The 20,225-nt window shown below is 44.1% G+C and overlaps 1 protein-coding gene across 2 annotated transcripts in view; it reads right to left on the minus strand.

Annotated features, from left to right (window-relative positions):
- The window catches only part of FNIP2 (folliculin interacting protein 2), a 113,572-nt gene extending 96,136 nt beyond the window's left edge, over positions 1 to 17,436 (minus strand). For both annotated transcript variants that reach the window (XM_037497589.2, XM_054690454.1), the window contains exon 1: positions 17,330 to 17,436. In XM_037497589.2, coding sequence (XP_037353486.1) covers positions 17,330 to 17,436 — 107 coding nt within the window. The remainder of the gene's footprint in view (positions 1 to 17,329) is intronic.
- Between the last annotated feature and the right edge of the window lie 2,789 nt (positions 17,437 to 20,225).

Raw genomic sequence — 20,225 nt, forward strand, 5'->3', positions numbered from 1 at the left:
AAGTATAAATGGGATGGGTGTGAAGTGATGGGTGTGAAGACTGAACTTAACATTGTCTTAACTGATCTTATAAGAGGTGGTCCCCAGGAAAGGGAGAGGTTCCAGGTTCCCTGCCCCACCCAAGGGAGGGTGGAGCTGAGCAGGGAGAGAAGAAGCTGCAGAGGAGACTAGGGAAGGAAGCAGGATGGAGCCAGAAGGAGACCTGGAGGAGGCACATGGAACAGAGAGACACATGAAGAAACTATGCTTGCCTTTTGGTCGTGGACTGGGTGACAGAGATGTGGGTGAGACCCGTGGGGAGGAGAAAATGGCAGCTTTTATCTTGATTTTGATTTTGCTCTTTTCCTTCCGGGCTTGTCTGGTTGTTTCTGACCCTTTTCTGTGGGTCCCCACTGGAAGATGCTTTAGACTTGTGACAGGCTTTGGGGCCTTGCTCTGGGCCAATCCCATTTGGATGGAGTTTTACCCACGAGGGGACAGGTCACTTTGGGTGCTTCATTTAGAAACTAGATTCTTTGCCTTTCCTGTATTGTTTCCTAGTTTTATTAAAGTTCCTTTCCATTAAAGTCTCATATGTTTTGTGTTGATGCAGCGATGGCAGAACCCATTTAGAATAGGCAGGTTTGTGGGGTCTGGGCTGCCCCCTCTTCCTGCCCTGTAACAATCTGAATGCGAGACTGGCCGGGGGAGGGTCATATTTGGGACCACGGGCTTTTGGGCTTTCGCATAGAAACTCAAGGGAACACATAGAAACTCAAGGGAACACACAGTAAGATCCTGCAGATCTGTGAGAAAACAAGATAAGTGGATAAGCAGCAAATGAATTTCGGTTTGGGCAAAGGTCTGGTTAGTTCAGGCAGAGACGGTGTTGAGGCCATGACAGACAAGAACTCTTACAAAAAGTGTATTTTTAACAGAAAATGTCAACGATTTCTTAGACTTGGCCCTCAGAAATCTAAACTGGAACTGGTGCAGAGAAAGTACCAGATAATCCTTCAGCTGAAAATAAAGAACTAAACAGGAGTAAATAGAGTAAGAGGCAAAGATAGTATAAACACATTTATTTATTCAATTCTGAAATACAAGCATTAGGAGATTTTCTTCAAGTTCCAAAGAGGCAAATATTTAAGCAAATAAAAAAGAAATTTTACTTAATGGCTAATAAATTTATATTTCTCAAAGTAGTGATATTTGCTAAAAATAAATGGGTTCAAATAAATGTATTTAAACACTTACTGAGCTCCTGTTAATATACTCAGTGCTAGACTATGCACTATAGGGTATATGAATAATATCACCTGCACTCAGGTATGATCTGGTAGTGTTTGAATTAAAAAAGCAGCTGGCTGAAAGTGGATATACCATAAAAAAGGAAAAACATGAGGTTCAGGAGTTCAGAGGGACAGCATGCCTATTTGGGATAGTCAGCAAAGTGTGGTAGAACAAACAGAGTGTTGAAAAGTAACTTGGGGTGGGATAGAAAAATGTCTGAAGGGAAAACATGGATTTTCTGGGCCCTCTGGCAAATATTGGCTTCCCATCTCCCCTGACAGCCACTGCCTCTGAACATCACTTCGTGCGGTGTCCAACTATAGCTCAAATTCTGCATGTGCAAAACCAAAAGTATATTCCCTTTTTAAAAGTTACTTCTCCTGGGCCTCCCCGGTGGCGCAGCGGTTGAGCGCTGGGTTGCGAAGCTGCCCGCAGCCTCTGCAGCACCGGTTCGATCCCCGGCCGCTGGGCGAGGGTCCCACATGGCATGCAGACCTCTCCTGCCGCCCGCTGCTCCCCTCAGCAGTGTACTTCGTCACTCTATCTGTTCTACTCTCCGCTCTGGCTGTGGTGAATTCTCTCACCCTCCCACGCCTCTGACTGTACACAGTGCTTGTATAAATAAATAAATAAATAAAATAAATCTTAAAAAAATAAAAATTAGTTCTCCTTATACTTTCCCTTATTTCCACTCATTACGCAACCATTCCCCCAGGTGACTTAGGCTCAAAACCTTGCAGTTATTTTATATACTCCTTTAAAAAAATTATTTATTCTTTATTCTTTTGGTTGACTATTCTCTCTCTTTCACATACATATCCTGACTGGTTTTTCCTCTGAAATATGGCTCACATACATTCTTCCATGCATACCAGGTAGGTTCCCCACAAAACGACGTGCAGAGAAAGCAATGGAAGATACATAAACCCTTACTTACTTGGAAAACTTTGGTGCCAAATGTCAGCCTCAAATCCCAGTAACTAGACTGAGTCAGGCTCTGCAGCTGGATGGAGAATTCCAGCTGTGAGGATTTTAGGCCACCCAAAGACTAAATCAATGCAGGTCAAATGACCTCTTCCTCTGCCCTGAAAAGGCCACACGGGGAACTAATCTGATGGTTAGGAAGGACCCTTACTAAGAAAATCAGCCAGGACAAGAGAAAGAAAAGAAATATGAAGTTAGTTTGCCCCAAAGCTTAGTTAGGATGGTTAGTCAAGGTCCTACATCCCAAATACTTGTAGGATGTAAAGAAAAGAGGCGTCTTCTAAACAGAAGGATGAAAACTGATAGCTTAATCATAACATGGGGTTTGTTCTGAAGATGAGCAGAGACCCTGTTACTTTATCTTTGATGACAACTGTGCCCTTCCCCCACCAACATATCTCTGGGGTACTGGAGGTTTACAGCCTTGCATATCAGTTTCTAAAATAAAAGGAGATTGCACACATCTAGCACATACTTGAACCCCAAGGAAATGACCTACTATGGTCTGCTGAACACAACTATTTGGACAATCAAGAGCTAATTTTGACATATTTCGGAAAAGCAGCTTCTTTTTCTTTTTCTTTTTTTTTTTAGGATTTATTTATTTATGCATACAAGAGCTGGCGTACAGACCAGAGATGGTGGGGGTGAGAGGATTCACCAGAGACAGAGTGGGAAACAGGCAGCCGGACTAAAGGCACTGCTGAGGGGAGCAGTGGGCGAGACAGGAGAGGTCTGCTGCGCCATGTGGGTATCTCCCTGGCCGGGTAGGGATCGAACTTGTGCTACAGAGGCTGCGATTTGCTTCATAGTGCGGTGCCTAACCCCTTGTGCCACCAGGGAGGCCCAGCAGCTTCTTTTTAAACAGCTATGTAACATGCTAGTGGGTCAAGGCAGCTCAAAACAACTCTCACTGCTGTGTTAAATACAATATTGACTAAAACGGTCCAGGCCATATTTTAAAAAGACAGCAGCAGCACACAGGAATCAGCAGTAACATCAACGTCCAGTACAATTTGGATTTGAAGGGAACAAGCTTGGAAGGAGGAAGACACAATAATGAACAAATTACAAAATGTGGACTTGCATCTCCTGCAACCTGAAGGTCTTTTCACAGCTTCAGTTGCAGCAACTAAAGGTTGGGGGAGTGACCTGAACTACCACCCCCAGCCCCTTGTGATTAGGGGCAGTGCCTGGCACCAAAATCGAGCGATCATACTATTAGAAGCTTTTGCTTTTTCCTATCTTCTGAGACAAATGCCTCTCCCTTTTTTCTTCCTCTCCTCCTCTTTCTATTTGTGAAAATATCTAACAATCGTGTGTAACTGAATTAGTCAGTCTTCAAATACAAACTCCTCTCCTTGGCCTAAGTGTGGAATTTCAAGATACAGTCACAACTGGCTCTTCGCAAGTCTTTGTGAAATTAATCAATACAAGAAGCAGAACTGTTGGGAAACTGCTGGGGGAGGGGGAGGTAAATGGAGCTGAGATATAAAAAGATATTTCTGGGGGTGGAGGAAGAGATGACTAGGCAGAGCACAGAGGATTTATCTGGGCAGTGAAACTACTCTGAATGATATAGTAATGATGGATATGTCATTATACATTCGTCCAAACCCACAGAATGTAAAACACCAAGAGTGAACCCTTCCTAAACTATGAACTTTGGGTGATTATAATGTAGCAATAGAAGTTCATCCTTGGTTTTTTTTAAAAAAAAAGAAAAGAAAAGGGGCCTCCCTGGTGGCGCAAGGGGTTAAGACGCAGCACTATGAAGCAATCCATAGCCACTGCAGCGCTAGTTCAATCTCCTGCCAGAGAGGTGACCCACATGGCACAGCAGACCTCTCCTGTCTCACCCGCTGCTCCCCTCAGCAGTGTATTTCAGTCAGTCTGCCTGTTCTGTTCCCCAATCTTGTCTCTGGTGAATCCCCTCATCCCCCACACCTCTGGCCTGTACCTCAGTTTTTGTATGCATAAATAAATAAATCTTTAAAAAAATTAAAAAAGAAAAAAAAAAAGAAAAGGCACCATTCAGGCCAGACCTGTTGATAATGAGGATGTGATGCATATGTGGGGGGAGGGGGCATATGGGAAATCTCTTGCTCCCTGTACAATTTCTCTGTAAACCTAACACTGTTCTAAACAAAGTATTTTTAAAAAAGAGAGACAGAGTGATAGAGAGCGATCTGACAGGTTCACCAAGTATGGATTTTGCCACGGGCTGGGAGGCACACATTCAAGGTAGGATTATGATATCAGCTTGTCTCAGTTTTGTTTTATCCTTTTGGAGATGGGAGTTCCAGGATTGGGAAAGAGAAGACAGATGGTCTCTGCTTGCTGATAGCATAAGTAAAACTGCACTAACTCGGATCCTAGCACTGATTCAAGTTCAGGTAGCCGGGCTGAGCAAGCTGCTCACCAACCCACTACTCAAAACTGCAGAAGCTGCCCAGTGCTACTTGCCATGTCCCTACAATCTAGAGATCACCCAGAGGTGGAGTGAGTACAGGGAAGCAGCTGGGGAAGGGACAGATAATATCTAAGTCTCTGACAGTAGTAAAAGCCACCACTTACCAAATTCCTAACACGTGCCGAGAAGGTGGGGTTTGACTGACATGGTATCTCAAGTCTTCTTCACAACAACCATGCAAGAAAAGTGGATTTTACAACCATTTTACAGACCAAAAAAACTCATTCAGAGAGGACACTCACAAGTGGGGGAAGCAAGTTTGAAAACTCAAGAATACAAATCCATAACAAGGCCTCTACTCTTGCTGTTAACCCTTGAAATATAGGGTTAACCCTTGAAATAACCCTTCACCAGAGACAGAGTGGGGAGCAGAACAGGCGGATCTACTGAAATACACTGCAGAGGGAAGCAGTGGGCAAGACAGGAGAGGTCTGCTGCACCACAGGAGTTAGCTCCCTGGCCGGGGGATTAGGATCGAACTGGTGTTGAAGTGGCTGCTGATAGCTTCATGGTGTTGAGAGGCCCCTCATGTTTTTGTTTTCATCTCAAGCAAGTCTCAATTATTTTCATCTATAAATTATTGTAACTTAATAATCTATAAATCAGCTAATAAAAATACATACCCTCCAAGGATAACTATGAGACATGAGTGAGAGGATGTGAGTAGAAGCAGCTCGGCACAGGGCCCAGCACATGGTAAACAAGTTTTATTGTCTACAAATATAAGAAGGATCTTCTTTAAAATTCTTGAGAAGTAGCTATTTATAGGCATCTTAAAAGATTTCACAGAGGCCATTTACATACATATTCTATAATTATGTCTTCACTAATTATCAAGGCTTATAAAACAAAAACATCTTTAAAATCACAAATAAGTGGTTATTTGCATTCTAAAGAATTAAATAATTTTATTTTTTTCCTAATTTTAATTTTTTTTGTCCAGTCCTTGGCCATATATTTACATGTTTTACTAATATATTCATCTTGTAGGTACCAATTCATGCTTTTGTTTTAATATGGTAATATGTATTAATACAGTCTTCACAATCATTTAACCAACATATAATGGTCTGTAAAACTAACATCACAATCTGGCCACTCTCCTGCTATTAGACAACTGTTTAGATTCTTTATTGATTTTTATCATTACAAATGATAATGTCTAGAAAATACCTCGTGCATGAAAGATTTTGCTTTTAAAAAAAAAATGCAGAGAATTTTTTTTTCTTTTAAAACACAATCTGCACAACTACCAAGAGTGAGGTGGGGCCTACGGTCTTCATTGTCCCAGCATGTGATTTCTTGAAGGTTCTTCAATCATCTCCACTAAACAGACACTAGCGGCTGCTGTTGGTAGGCACATAAACTGGAGCGTAAAATATCTCCGAAGAGCAATTTGGCATAAATTCCATCCTGGTTCTTTGTCCTACATATATACTTGAATTTATGCCTAAGGATCTTCTGACAGGAAGTTCAACATCTCTAACAAAAAGTCTCAAAACAACCTAAATAATCCACCAGTAGGGGACTAGTTAAAATTAGTATGCTGAGTTGCACACTAGAATTTACTGGGAGAGGGTTCAATAAAGACCGTGGAAAGTTGAGCCATTTAAAAAGGAACCAGGCCATCATGCACATAAGAGGAACTGTCTTATATCAACGAGGCCAAAACACCAACATTCCAAGAAGCCACTAAGAACAAAACTATCCTATCTGATGGGACTGATTAAAAAGAACTTCTACCTACTTTGTGACCCCTCCTCTTGTCCCTTTTCACTTTGACTCGTTCACAGGACAATTACTTTATCCTCCATTACATTATCCTGCTTTTTCTCTGTAAGAACTCCAGAACTTCGTTCCTCTTTGGATCATGTCTTGCTTTTCTAACCGGAACCTGGGCTCTGAATTGCAATTCCTTGACCACCACCCCGCATCCCTCCCTTCAGCCACCCCCAGTAAACACCTTTTACTTTGCCTTTTTAATGACCTCCTATATTTTTAGGTTAATAAGACATGGGCCCCAGAGCAAAGCAATTTAATCAGGATCTCTAAAGGAGTGGTCTGGGTCTCTCCAAAAGTCTTAAATGGCCAGCCAGACTTGAGACCCACCTGGTTAACTAAAGTATTATACATGCATTTATTCAACAGAACACAAGACAAGTATCAGCAAAATGCAGAAGAATGCGTTCGGCAGCTACCATTTTGTGTGAAGGAAAGACTATTTTCTCTTGAATTGCACAGACTATTTCTGGAGGGATAGGAAAGAAATTTGTATAATAATGGTGGCTCTGGGAAGAGAGACGAGGGGTGTGAAGTGAGAAGTTTATATTTCAGTGCATATCATTTTATACTCTTTGATTTTTAATTAGGAGCATTTAAAAATAATCTTGAAAAAAATCAAATCCTAATTTAATTTGTAAACAAGTTTCCAGGCACATAAGGCACTAAGCAACATAAACTATCCCAGGGATCAGGCCCCACAGTTGATGGAATCTCTTGGAGCCCCAACACACTAGAAAAGAAGCAAGTGGGGTGACCTGCAGCCCCTCTTTGTCCTTAGGGAGGGAGCAGTAGTTCCCACTCCCTCTTCCTGCCCTAGCAACTAACTTACTCAGTGTACCATTCTAAAGCAAACAAGTTATTCCCTGATATGCTTGGGGAGATGTTTACTCCCCCTGCACTTCCTCACACAGTGTAGGTCATCATTAATGACATATTCATCTGGGGTATGGTCTTGTTAAAGAACATATCAGATTCATAAACCCATTTCAAGTTAGTTTCTCAAATGGGAAAATGATATACAGAAAGCAGAGATGACTCCATCTTTTTTCCAAAGCACTTCATGTAATGTGCAAACACAGTCTCTGCAGGGTGCAGAATACCAATATTGTTTCTATAATTAAGTGTGCTGTATTTTAAATTTGAAAGAACCAATTAGCTTATTTCATTCTATAGCTATTTCTGTTTTACCAAACCACATGAGAATTCCAATGAGTTTAATAAGTATAGTACAGAGTTCCGCATTTATCAACAGTTAATAATTTCAAAGGCTCACAGATATTATTTAAATTAAATATTTTTTCATAAGTCACTTTCAGCAGCTGTGGGTTATGGCTAGCTGGGTCTGAGATTCATTAGTTGTTTAGAGGGTGGGTGGCTGGTCCTTTAAAAGTATTTATAATTTGGATACCAGAAAGATAAATTGTTAATTTAAATGCAAAGAAGAAAAATTTTTTAATTATCCATAACAAGATTTCTTTTTCTTTTTTTTTTTTTTTTTTTTGGTTGGCCGGGCCAGGGAACGAACCGGCACTGCACAGGCTGTGGGCAGCCTCGCAGCTCAGCGCTCAACCGCTGCGCCACCAGGGAAGGCCCAACAAGATTCCTTTTTTAAAAATGCTACAATGCATGCAAGAACCATCAATATAGTTCCCTACCAGAAAATGTTATTTCAAGAAATCAGATTCAGAAATACCAGGGACTCTATAAGGATCACCAGTTTTTCAAACCCTTAAATTCATTCATTCATTCATTCATTCAGCAGGTATTTATTAGATGCGGCTCTCTGCCAAGACCTGCATTAAACACTACAGTCACTATGGCAGGATTTAAAGAAATCCCGTATCTGTGCTGTAACCAGAACTGTACATTTCTGTACATACTGTACTTTTCAGTGTATGCTTTAAAAGTGGCATCAAATTTAAAAGATATTCTTGCTATTATTTCTCAATCACATTTTATAATAAACCTTGAATGATAAAGAATAGTTAATTAAGAGCTATGATGGTAAGCACACTAAACTTTTTTTCTTTTTCATAACCTCCAGGCTTTTGAGTGTAAGATAGAAAACAGAAAATGCATAATTTTCTGGGCACAGCAATGAGAGAGTTTTGGCAGTGTGAAGTATTTATAAGGTGTTAAAGGCAGAACTGATTATACTGGTGATTCTGTTCCTTCTTCCTAACACATCCTAAATCAACACCTGTTTTGTCTCTTGAGGAATGTGCAGGTTAACAACTAACCTGTCTTCAACTTGTGAAGAAACAGAGTTGCCATGACAACTGAATGAAAAGTTTAGTTACCAGAATTTATCCAATGAGATACAAAAATCCATTTACCTGATATATGTATACTACACTATGCAAATTCTAAATTTTCTGTTTGTTAAACTGTCAGAATAAATGTTAATCTATCCTGTGAAAAGTTTCAAGGGTAAAATATTAAACACACCCACCCTTTTGTTACAGTAGACCACAACCAAATTAAATTGAACAGTAACTGACTTAAATCTTGGCAATGCTGCATTTAGAATCACTAGGCCTCCGGCATACCCAAATCCAAAGGAAAGCAGGCACCTCTAAGTTCGGTGTATGATATTCCTTAGTTGTGCTTACTGGTCAAGTAAATTCATGGACATGTCTAATTTCTACTAGTCTCTATTATATATCATAACCTAAGATACACTCAAATAAGCGCACAAGCAATTTTCTTAGGGAAGTATGTCCACCATCAATAGTTTAGGTTGTTCATATATGCTACATGATTAAATTATTAACTTCCAGCATGCAGCTATCCCTAGTGGGAACCAGATAAGAGATTCCCACCTGATATGCAGGTTCTCAATCTTCAATCCATTCCCCTTAGCTCTGGGGAATCTGGGGGATGTGCCTTCTCCCGTAGACACCCTGCATGAACTGGTTGTTATTTTCAATTACACATGAATAGACAATGAAAGACCAATGGTTATTGACTTGAAGACGAATTACATCAAATACAGAAATACTCCTAGTTATGATTAAAAAGTCTTAGGTGTGTGGACAAAATCATCCTCATAAAGCAGAACACATTTTTCTTTACAACACCGTGCTAGCCAAATCCCAGAGTACAATTTACAAATTAAGCAAGATTACAGGGACAGCTAGGAAATAAAAAAAAAATCTAAACATATTTAGAAATGAAATGCACACAGCTCAAGAGAGGATAATATAATAATCCTAGATCCAGATGCATGCTTATACTAAAATCTCCTGTAAGAGATTTTATCCACAACAGTCTACTATAAATGGCTGTATTTATTGCACTTAATATCATGTATTATTTCGGCACAAACAGAAAGTGCAATAAGAAAAAAAAAAATCTGTAGCACAATGTGTGAGGAGGCGCATTGTCCTTTTCACAAGTCCATTATAAGGGCAGCTGGACAGATTCTGGCTGAACACAAGTGGGATGCCAGCCCATGGCCTCCCATCCCATCCCAGCCTCGCATTCAAGCACTGGTTACAAAAGTGCCTGTGTGGCCCTGAGAAGTGAGTCATGGATGTTCCATTTACAGACGGGGTGGAGTTGAGGGAAATCACTATTACATGCCCAGTTAGCTGGAAAAGTCCATCCTGTTTTTCCTCTTTTACATAATAATCATTTTTCATAAACCTCAGAGAACAAGTGATAAGTAGGAATTCACCAAATATTTCAGCACTGTTATCCGCAAAGGGAAAGCCTTACTTTTCACCCAAAGATATGATCTCATAATGCAGGCCTAACAATTCATACCAGGCAAGAGACTTGTACTATCAGGGTAAGTCATTTATTCCTGTTCGCCCACACCAAGAAAAACAGCGGCTGGAGAAATAAGCACAGTACCAACTCTTTAATCAGATTCACCCACCAGGAGTTCACATAGCAGCCAAAGCAGTTCATGAGTGCAGGGACAATGTTTTACGACTTCTTTTGCCAAGGAAACACAAGTAGAAGTGGCTTTCTTAAGCTGACCTCACAAGTCAGCCCTAAGAAACACAACTTAAAGACAAAACAGCAGTGCTCTCTTCATACCTGTCCCCTGTGCATTAAGAGACCACCAGCCTATGGGCCTCCCCTGGTGGCGCAGCGGTTGAGCGCTGGGCTGTGAAGCTGCCCACAGCCTCTGCAGCGCTGGTTTGATCCCCGGCTGCCAGCGAGGTTCCCACATGGTGCACAGACCTCTCCTGCCGTGCCCACTGCTCCCCTCAGCAGTGTACTTCGTCAGTCTGCCTGTTCTGTTCTCCGCTCTGGCTCTGGTGAATTCTCTCATCCTTCCGCGCTTCTGACTGTACCCAGAGCTTGTATAAATAAATAAATAAATCTTTAAATTTAAAAAAAAAAAAAAAGAGAGACGACCAGCCTGCCTGGCCCATCTCTCAAGAGCACCTACTAAATTGCATGCCCATGTGTAACACGGCCTATTCACATTTCAGAACTTGAAAGTGTAATACCTGGTTACTTTTATTTTTATTTTTTTATTTAAATTTTATTTTTATATTCCCCGTACAATTACAACCCCCTTATTTTGACCCCAAGCCCTCCTTTCCCCGCCCCCCAGCCCCCATAGAGTGTCTCTGGTTCATAATTATTTGTTGATTTTGATATCCTCGTTACTTTTAAAATGCCCAATCCAGGCCTCCCTGGTGGCCCAAGGGGTTAAGACGTAACCTATAAGGCTTTCCGCAGCCACTGCAGCATGAGTTCGATCCCCGGCCAGGGAGCTACCCACATGGCGCAGCAGACCTCTCCTGTCTTGCCTGCTGCTCCCCTCAGCAGTGTATTTCAGTCGATCTGCCTGTTCTGTTCCCCACTCTGTCTCTGGTGAATCCTCTCACTCCCCACACCTCTGGCCTGTACCCCAGTTCTTGTATGCATAAATAAATAAATCTTTAAACAAAAAACAAAAAATGCCCAATCCAAGACACTTAACTTATCCAAGTGCCCTTAAGTCTAAAAGGCTGTGTCACTTTTTTCTAAACATATTTCAAATAAATCTAAATTAAATCTCTCTCCCTCAACTGCCTTCTAAACTGTGCTCTGTGCTCAGATAAAGGCAATGATGGTCTCCAGTCACCCTGCCCCACTAGTAAAAATTTTATACATCTATATTATCTACAATTATCAGCATCACCAGTTAAACCGGCCTCCTAATGTTTGTAATGAACTTAGGTTTTAAGTACATTAAAATTCACTGCATATTACTTTCAATAACAGGAAACTAACAGTTATTTTAACAAAGAGGAAAAATTCTATAAAGAGTTTTTATTAGAATCACATGTCTCCACAAATGTAGTCTTATCCCCTGCCTTATACTGTAAAATACACCAACTATTAACATTTAGAATACCTCAAATTACAAAAGTAATACCAATTCATTAGAGCAAAACGCAAACTACCACAAAAAATAAGACACCTCTCGTAAAAGAAAATTTTCACTCACCCCTACACAACCACTGTTAATACGCTGGTATGCTAATCCTTTCCCACTTTTGCATAATCAATCATATACTCCTATTTTTAAATATTATTCATAGAAGCTCACATATATTGTTTTAACTTTTTCTATTGCGAACATTGTGTGTGACTGTATATAGAGACACATCTATACGTGTATGTTTGAGACTGTGTATTATACATATATATAAAATGATTTGGTTGCTGCAAATCATCCATTGAGTGACTATATATATAATTTTTTAAACCAACTTTCCTCTTTGGCTAAATAAGATTTCATTCTTGATAAGAAAATCTTGCCAATAATTCTGAGAAACAAACACCACACTCTGAACTCCCAGTCACCTCCAAGCAGCTCTGAGTTACAGCCTATTGTGTGTCTTTAACTGTCCCTGAAAAACTTGGGTTCTTTGCTTCATCACTGACAACATCATGGTAAAAACACACAAACAAAAACATCACTTCAGTTCTGCCTCAAGTCACTTCTGTACAGAAAGAAAACAGTCTCTGAAAAATGGTTCCATTCTTACAGCCTCAGTCGAATACTGAACTCCTGCCTTACATGGTTCTTGGTAATTCTCAAAATTACTTTGTACTGCATTTGATACTTGTCCAAAGATACTCGAACTCATTATATCACCTCCTTACCTCCACCCTTTTACTTGGGAGTGGTGCTGTCACTTTGCAAATAACAAAACTGAGGACCAGAGAAACGAAGAGACGGGTTTGGTCTCCACATCTACATGGTGCATGAGGCAGATCTAAGTCAACAGTCTCCTCGATCTGTCTTTCATCACATTAGACAGACCAGTTCCTGCTTTGCCTTGGCTAGAAATCTCTACTAACCCCCACAATGTGTGGCTTGCTTCAGGACACGGGGCTATGAGGTAAGGAGTGTGCCAATAAACCCAAAACAGCAAGCAAGGAAATCTCCAGGAAGACTTTCAGAAAGAGTAAAAAAGATATAAAAAAAAATGCTATTTGAGTCACTTGTTTTAGGTAAATAGCATTAAAAACATGAGTGTAGTGGAACTAACCTGTGGTTTTTAAAGAATCATCTTCAGCCTACCTTAGACACATCTTGTCTAAAGCCTTGCACGCTGAGAGCTGGTGGTGGGAGGGGATGAAGCATCTCATGCAAGGACGAGAATGAGAGCTCTGGAGCGTGTGCTTCCTGTCCTGAAAGCGTACATTTACTCTTCCGCAAAGTTTGAATTCTCTTTTTCTGATAGTTTCCAATGTGTTGTTCACTGATTATTCATCTTGGTTAGAGTCTGTTGTCCTCTAGATTACAAACTGCAGTAAGTGGGACCACAGGTGTCCCACCGTCACCTGCACAGCATCCCCTCCCACCACCAGCTCTCAGCGTGCAAGGCTTTAGACAAGATGTGTCTAAGGTAGGCTGAAGATGATTCTTTAAAAACCACAGGTCGAGCACGAAGCCATGAGCTAATTTGCTCGTGTTGTTTGCTAATGGTGATAAGTAGATGAAATTACACCAAACCTGTAACAGAGAACTTAATTTTTTTCTTACAGAACAGGGCTTAGCGCTAACTGGGTCATTTGGCCTTAAGTATTTAGGAATGGAGGGAAGAAGGAGCCGAGTCTACTCTTTCCAGCATTTATACAACTCACTACCAAGCAACTGAAATGCTTTTATGTACTCCTCATATCCCAGGTGAGATGTATGTACACACATATGTAGACACACACACACACACACACTCTTACTCACATCATTTAATTGGTCTAAAATCAAACATTTGACACCCCAAGATCTTTCTCACCTCCTTATTGCATATACATTTTAGGTGGAAACTGATTTACTAATTTATCAGGGACGTTAAAAAATACACAACATTGGGCCTCCCCGGTGGTGCAGCGGGTTGAGCACGGCACTGTGAAGCTGTCCACAGCCTCTGTAGCTAGGGTTTGATCCCGGCCCGCTAGGGAGCTATCCACATGGCACGGCAGACCTCTCCTGCCTCGCCCACTGCTTCCTTCAGCAGTGTATTTTGTCAGTCTGCCTGTTCTGTTCCCCACTCTGTCTCTGGTGAATCCTCTCACCCTCCCACCCATCTGGCCTGTACCCAGGCTCTTGTAGGCATAAATAAATAAATCTTTTTTTAAAAAGTACACAACACTTTCATATAAAACTTCAAACTTGAAGCACGTGTGAAAATGATCAGGTGTACATACTGTGGCTTTGCAAAGTCCCTATGTGAACATCTGACAAGGGAACAGAGACCCCAGTTTGACCTCGACCTAGCTACCAGATAAACCATTTCTTTTTTGTTCAAAAACTTATTTGGAAACAAAGCATTGTTCAAATATATATTTATATATCAATTAATTAAAAGTAAACACATTCTGAATACCGGCAGATAAAAAAATTCTCTCAATTTTATAAGACCACAATGCAATTTTATAACTTTAAATAGACATTCACTTCAAAAATAGCAGTCATATAGTGTTCCTTATTTCTCCCAAAACATGTAAATTCAATGTCTTTTGAGTCCTCTTCAGTTTTCCTGGTAACCTATTTCTTCAGTTATGAGAGCCTAAAAGAATACACAAGGAACCATGATGTGATGTGATGGTCCTCTTTCTCAGGTGGAATGTCAGGAAGCAAGAAGATCTGGAAACAAACTATGATACCAGACTTGACAACAAATTTCCTCTCTCATCAACTATGATATGTGACACTGAGGAATGAGAGAAGAGAAAGAAACCCCAGCAGGGCAAAATTTGGTGAAGGGGACAATTCAGAGAAGTTTAAAGTAACTAAGTGAAAGTCCACCAGGAAAAGAGAAAAGACACAAAAGTCTTCCACAAATGCTAAAGCAAAACCAAACAATGGAAATATATATATATATATATATATATATATATACACACACACACACATATATATACAGTAAGATCTCATTTTTACTTAGATTGCCCCCCCAAATATTTGTTAATATATGCTATAAAATTGCCCCAAGTCAACATGACTCCTCAGGGGGCCTTTCATTCAACAAGTTACATCCTATTCTTAAACACGCTGAAGAATGCAAATTCTAGGAAAACTAGATTTCCAATCTAAGGTTTTTACCTTAACTCTCTGAAATCCAGTCACTTATAAAGTGGGTGGCCATGAGCATCTCTTTCCCGCCCAAAAAGCAAAGGCCAGGTCCTATTTGATACAGTCTGGTAACATTAAGCATAAGGTGATTATTTTGCAGGGCAAGAAAGGAAATTTTTCCCAGGAAGGCGGTGCAGCATGGCTGAGTTGGGCCAGGTAAGAAGATCAGGAAGAAAGCTTTTTGGGGGTGCCCTTCGCTGGTCTGGTGTGTGCTGGCTGATGTGTCCCCAACTGCCTGGGTCTTTACTGACATCTGCTACTTCTTTTTCCAGGATGGCCCCAAGCAGAGACACTTTTGTGGATCCTCATGAAGTCAGAAAGAACTGAGATCTCCAGTTCTTTCAAAGACATCGACAGCACCTCAAAAACACGCAGAAAATCCTAACAAGGTAAGAAAAAATAAGCAAACAAAAAACAGTGCTGGCACGGTACCATGATCTTTGTTATACACCAATGGGAACTCAGAACACCACTCAACATGTTCCCACAAAGGGGGAATGAATTTCCCTAATATGGCCAGGGCCTAAATATAGCCATAATTTTTGTGCTCAAAACACACTCAGTTAAACTTGTGGATGGAGGAAATGGTGGTGGGCAACTGGGCAAGAGAGCACAGGAAACAGTGGCAGCATGACACCGCTCTCCACCAGCATTAGAAAGGCTTTAAATGTCCTTGACAAGGGCGGCCAAAGTAAAGAGGCCAGTGACACACATGCCCATTTCTTTGCAGGCTCTGTTCCCCGGACCCTGTCTGGATTACTCATTACTCGGGGTGAAAGAAGAAATTACATACCCTGGGCCTGAAGTAATTCTACCATTCTCAGAAGGAATATGGCATCCCTGGTACTGAAAGCAGCAAAAAGAATACAATAGAATTCCCTGCTCACATTGTAAGAATTCAGAAGCCTCAAGGAAACAGGAGAATCTAACTAGAGGAGTTTAAAGTCCTCACAATTTACCTGCCAAACACCACCACACACCCACACAAACACACACCCCACAAATGTAAATTATTGGTATTTAATGTTCACACACCAGCAGTGAAGGGCTGTGTGTGCTTTACCTGAACGGAGTTCAGGTTCTAAAAGCAAAATCTAGAACTTAAAAGTTAATCCAAAATTTGTTCAAAGTTTCCTCTGAAACTTTTTAAAAGGCTTATAAAACTGTGTCCAGACTTGGTTAATAGTAAACTGGTTTTGCAAAACATTTTAGCCAGAAATGCACCTAGCAGAGTGTTGGGGGTTGGAAATAGATGCTCACTTAAAAAAAAAATGCTGGGGAAAAAAAGGCTAAGAGTAAATACGTGAACTTTTAGATGAAAGTTTGCTGAAAGGTCATCTTTAAAGCATCTTTTAAAAATTAGCCCTGGAAAGCAGGCTAGCACGGAGATTTAGAGGACTGGACTCTGTAGGGTCCAACTAACTGGGTCTAGTTGTGGATCTTGGGCAAGCTGAGTTCTCTGTGACTGCAAGTCTCCTCATCTGTGAAGTGGGAGTTACAGCCCTCACGGGCTGACGAGAAATAGACGAGAGACATCGACAGACAGCATCTCAAACCGTGAAGGCTCAATAAACGCGAGCAATGAGGAGGTCGAATCCCTGCATTACACGCATCAGCTTCGTTCCATTGAAACCTCAGCCATTTCCTAAAAGCACCGAAGCCCCCCTCTGCACACATCATGCGGCAGGAACCTCCCAGGGCTGTGGAAACCGCACACCTCCATTCATGCGCCCGAGAGCCTGCCAGGGAGAGCAAGAAAGGGGGGGGGGGGAGCACGCCTTTTGGGGGCCGCGGCTGCTTCCCAACTTCGAAACGCTGTCACGCACACAATAGGTGGGAGCTGCCTGGAAATGACAGCTCGCGGCTCCCCGCGCCCGCCCGCAGGGGCGCCCGGGGGCCCCACGGGGCAGGGGTGCCCCCCGATTCTCCGCGAATCCCCGAGTTCCCGGCCTGGCCGGCGCGCGCGGGAGCCGCGCGGCCCACCGGAGAACTTGGGAGGAGGAAGGGCCCAGAGTTGGGGCGCAGGGGAGGGGGGCGGGGCAGGGACCCTCCCGGCCGCCGGGGCTCCCCGCGCCCCATCCGGTCAGGCGCGCCCACGAGGACCGGCCCGAGCCCGGGAGCCGGCGCCGGCCGCCGCGTCCCGGGGCCCCCCGGCCCCCTCCCCGGCCCCCGCGCGCCCCCGGCCAACTCCGGCCCCGCGCGCCTCGCCCCGCGCCCCTCACCTGAAGGCGGGTCCCTCCTTGGGCGCCCGGCCCGGGGCCGCCGCCGCCGAGGAGCCGCCGCCGCTGCCCTTTTTGTGGAAGAGCTTCTGGAGCAGGGTCGGGGCCATGGTGCGGCCGCCGCCGCGCGCTCGGCCGGGGCGTCGGGGCCGGGCTCAGCGCGCGGCCGGGGGCGGCGGCCGGGGCGGCGGGGCCATCGCGGCGGCGGCGGGCGGCGCGGGGCGCGCGGGCGGCCGCGGCGGGGGACGAGGCCGCGCTGACAGGTCCCTCCTGCGGGAGGAGCCGCAGCCCCGCGGCGCGCGGCGGCGGCGCGGGAGGAGCGCGGCCGCCCCGGCGGCGGCCATTGGCCCGGCGGCCGCCCGCCCCGGCCCCACGTAACCCGGCGGGAGGCGCGGCCGGCCCGGGGCCCGCTCGGGGCGCCGGGGGGGCGCGCGGGGTGGGGGCGCCGCGCGGCCGGGGCGAGGGCCCGGGGGGCGGCCCGCCGGGGCCGGGCCCGGGGCGGCGGCGCGGGCGGCGGGGAGGCAGAGCCGCGGGACCCATCTTTGTTCTCGGGAGACAAAGCCCCGAACTTGGGCGCCGCGGGGTGCAGGTGCGGGCGGGCCGCCGCCGTGGGTGGGGGGGTTGGGGGGCGGCCGTGGCGGCCCCGGCGGGCGGCGGCCCCGGGAAGCGCGCGGCGCCCGGGTGGGGGCACGTTTCTCCCGCGCGCGCCTGGGATTCCGTGTGATTGATTGATTGATTGGATTGGATCTGCTTGATCGAATCCCTGGCCCCGTGGGGCATCCCGGGCCACCATGCTGGCGTTACATAAAAAGTTACAAGTGAAATGTGAAAACACGCGGGATTCGCCGCCCGGATTTGGAAACTCACGCTAGTGCGGGGGGTGCGGGGGTGGGGGTGTGTTTTAAACAAAGGACGGCTTTCCTGACAGAAATTTTGAATAATCAGCAATCACAATACTCAGATCCCAGCGGCAGGTATCATTTAATTGGGGGGAAAGAGGACTTATCCCGTGTGCACTCCCTTCACTATCCAGTTCTGTTAGGGTTCAATATCGGGGCTGTCCTATAACAATTCCACCCACTTGCAGTGAGAAATCCAGCCTCTGATGCAGAAATTTCCAAACAGCCTGTGGCGGTGAAGGACCTTCCCAGACCCCAGGCAGCTTCTTACCTGTGCCCAGGACGCAGGTCTGGGTTTTCTGGTGATGGGTAATAAGGCTCAAGCCAGTAAGATTCCAGCCCCGTTTCTAGCAGCTTCTTTGTGAGCAGTGAGTGAGCTGTACTCACCTGGACTCTTAGATTGCTCAAAGGCCGCCTCTTGGGGCTTCACAAAAGACAAATACATGTATTTCTATTGATATCAGTACCAAAAAGAATCTCTATTGGGTCATTTTAATTTGTATTCTCATTGCGGGGTGGGGGTCTGAACTCCGGAGTACCTGCTATGCATGATAATGTGCTGAAATTCCACAAACATGAGAGGAAGGTGGAAATTAAGTTAAATTTTTTCCCCTTCAAATATTTACCATTAAAGTGATGGGTTAGCTGTTCATACCGATGAGCAATCATCCTTTTGCACAATTGCAACCAAACCCTGATTTGCAACTTTACAAACCCCTCTGTTTTCTGGAAGCCTCTACCTGACAGGACTGCCAGTGTTAGCAGCAGCCTCTCTAGTAGGTATTGGGCTCAACTGTTGTGATTTTATTAAAACATGAATTGCAGTGCTTCTACCATGGCCAGCAACAAACTACCCTCCCTTACCTCATCCCAGAACACACCCTTTATTCTCCAAACTAAAATCTACAGACCCGACATGCCGAGTAGTTTTTGTAACTACATATTGCAGAGGAATTTGGCCAATGTCCCTGTTCCTCACCTGGAAGGACTGTCTTGGTTCCAGCCCAATCCAATGTTCGGGATCACCCAAAAGCGACAGCCAAGAGCCTCTTTGGTGGTGCAAGGGGTTAAGTCTCAGCACCATCAAGCAAACAGCAGCCACTGCAGCATGAGTTCGATCCCCTACCAGGGAGCTGACCCACATGGCGTGGCAGACCTCTCTGTCTCACCTGTTGCTCCCCTCAGCAGTGTATTTCAGTGGATCTGCCTGTTCTGCTCCCCACTCTGGTTCTGGTGAATCCTCACACGCCCTGCACCTCTGGCCTGCACCCCAGTTCTTCTATGCAAAAATAAATCCTTAAAAAAAAAATCCCACAAAATTAACAGCTAAAAAAAATCGCCAAATCACCCTCAATTTTATTCCTGATGGGGAACACTAAAATGGAGAGTGTGTGTTTAAAACTATTAAGGGCACGACTTCAGTTGGGGGAGAAAAAAAGGAACTGAAATGGTTCCCCTCTCTCCCTTTTCTCCCTTTCTTCCTCTCAGCACCACATTCTTCCTCATTCTGGTTCTGGCCACATCTCTTGCTTTGGAATTTACAAGTGTACAAAAAAATCCTAACCAAAGTTCTAGGAGATCACTCTGGACAGCTACCTCATCCCAGTCACATCATCTTTCTTCTCAGCTGCCCAAGACTTCTTCAAAAACCCCATCTTTTGCTTGTCATCCATGGGTCATCACCTCACCCCCGAGGCTTGGAGTCGATCTGGGGTCCAGCCCTGGCCATGTGGCTCCTCTCCCAGGTCCATTCATCTCATTCACCTCATCCCACTCACTCTGTCTTAGAAAATGTGTCCGCTGGGCTGCAATGGTGCAACTGTCGAGAGGAAGAGGGAATAAAACAGTATCTTGGGTGCTTGGAAGAAAGAGAATGACACTAAAATAAGAGTGGGAATTGTTAGGATAGCCTTTTCCATTCTGAGTTCTGCTGACAGTTCTCACCAATTAACTAAGATGTGTTCTGCAAGCTGATTTAAGAGTTCTGCTTTGACACATGG

Source organism: Talpa occidentalis, unplaced genomic scaffold (genome assembly GCF_014898055.3).
Source record: "Talpa occidentalis isolate TD23 unplaced genomic scaffold, MPIMG_talOcc4v2.1 talOcc4.8, whole genome shotgun sequence".
NCBI lineage: Eukaryota > Metazoa > Chordata > Mammalia > Eulipotyphla > Talpidae > Talpa > Talpa occidentalis.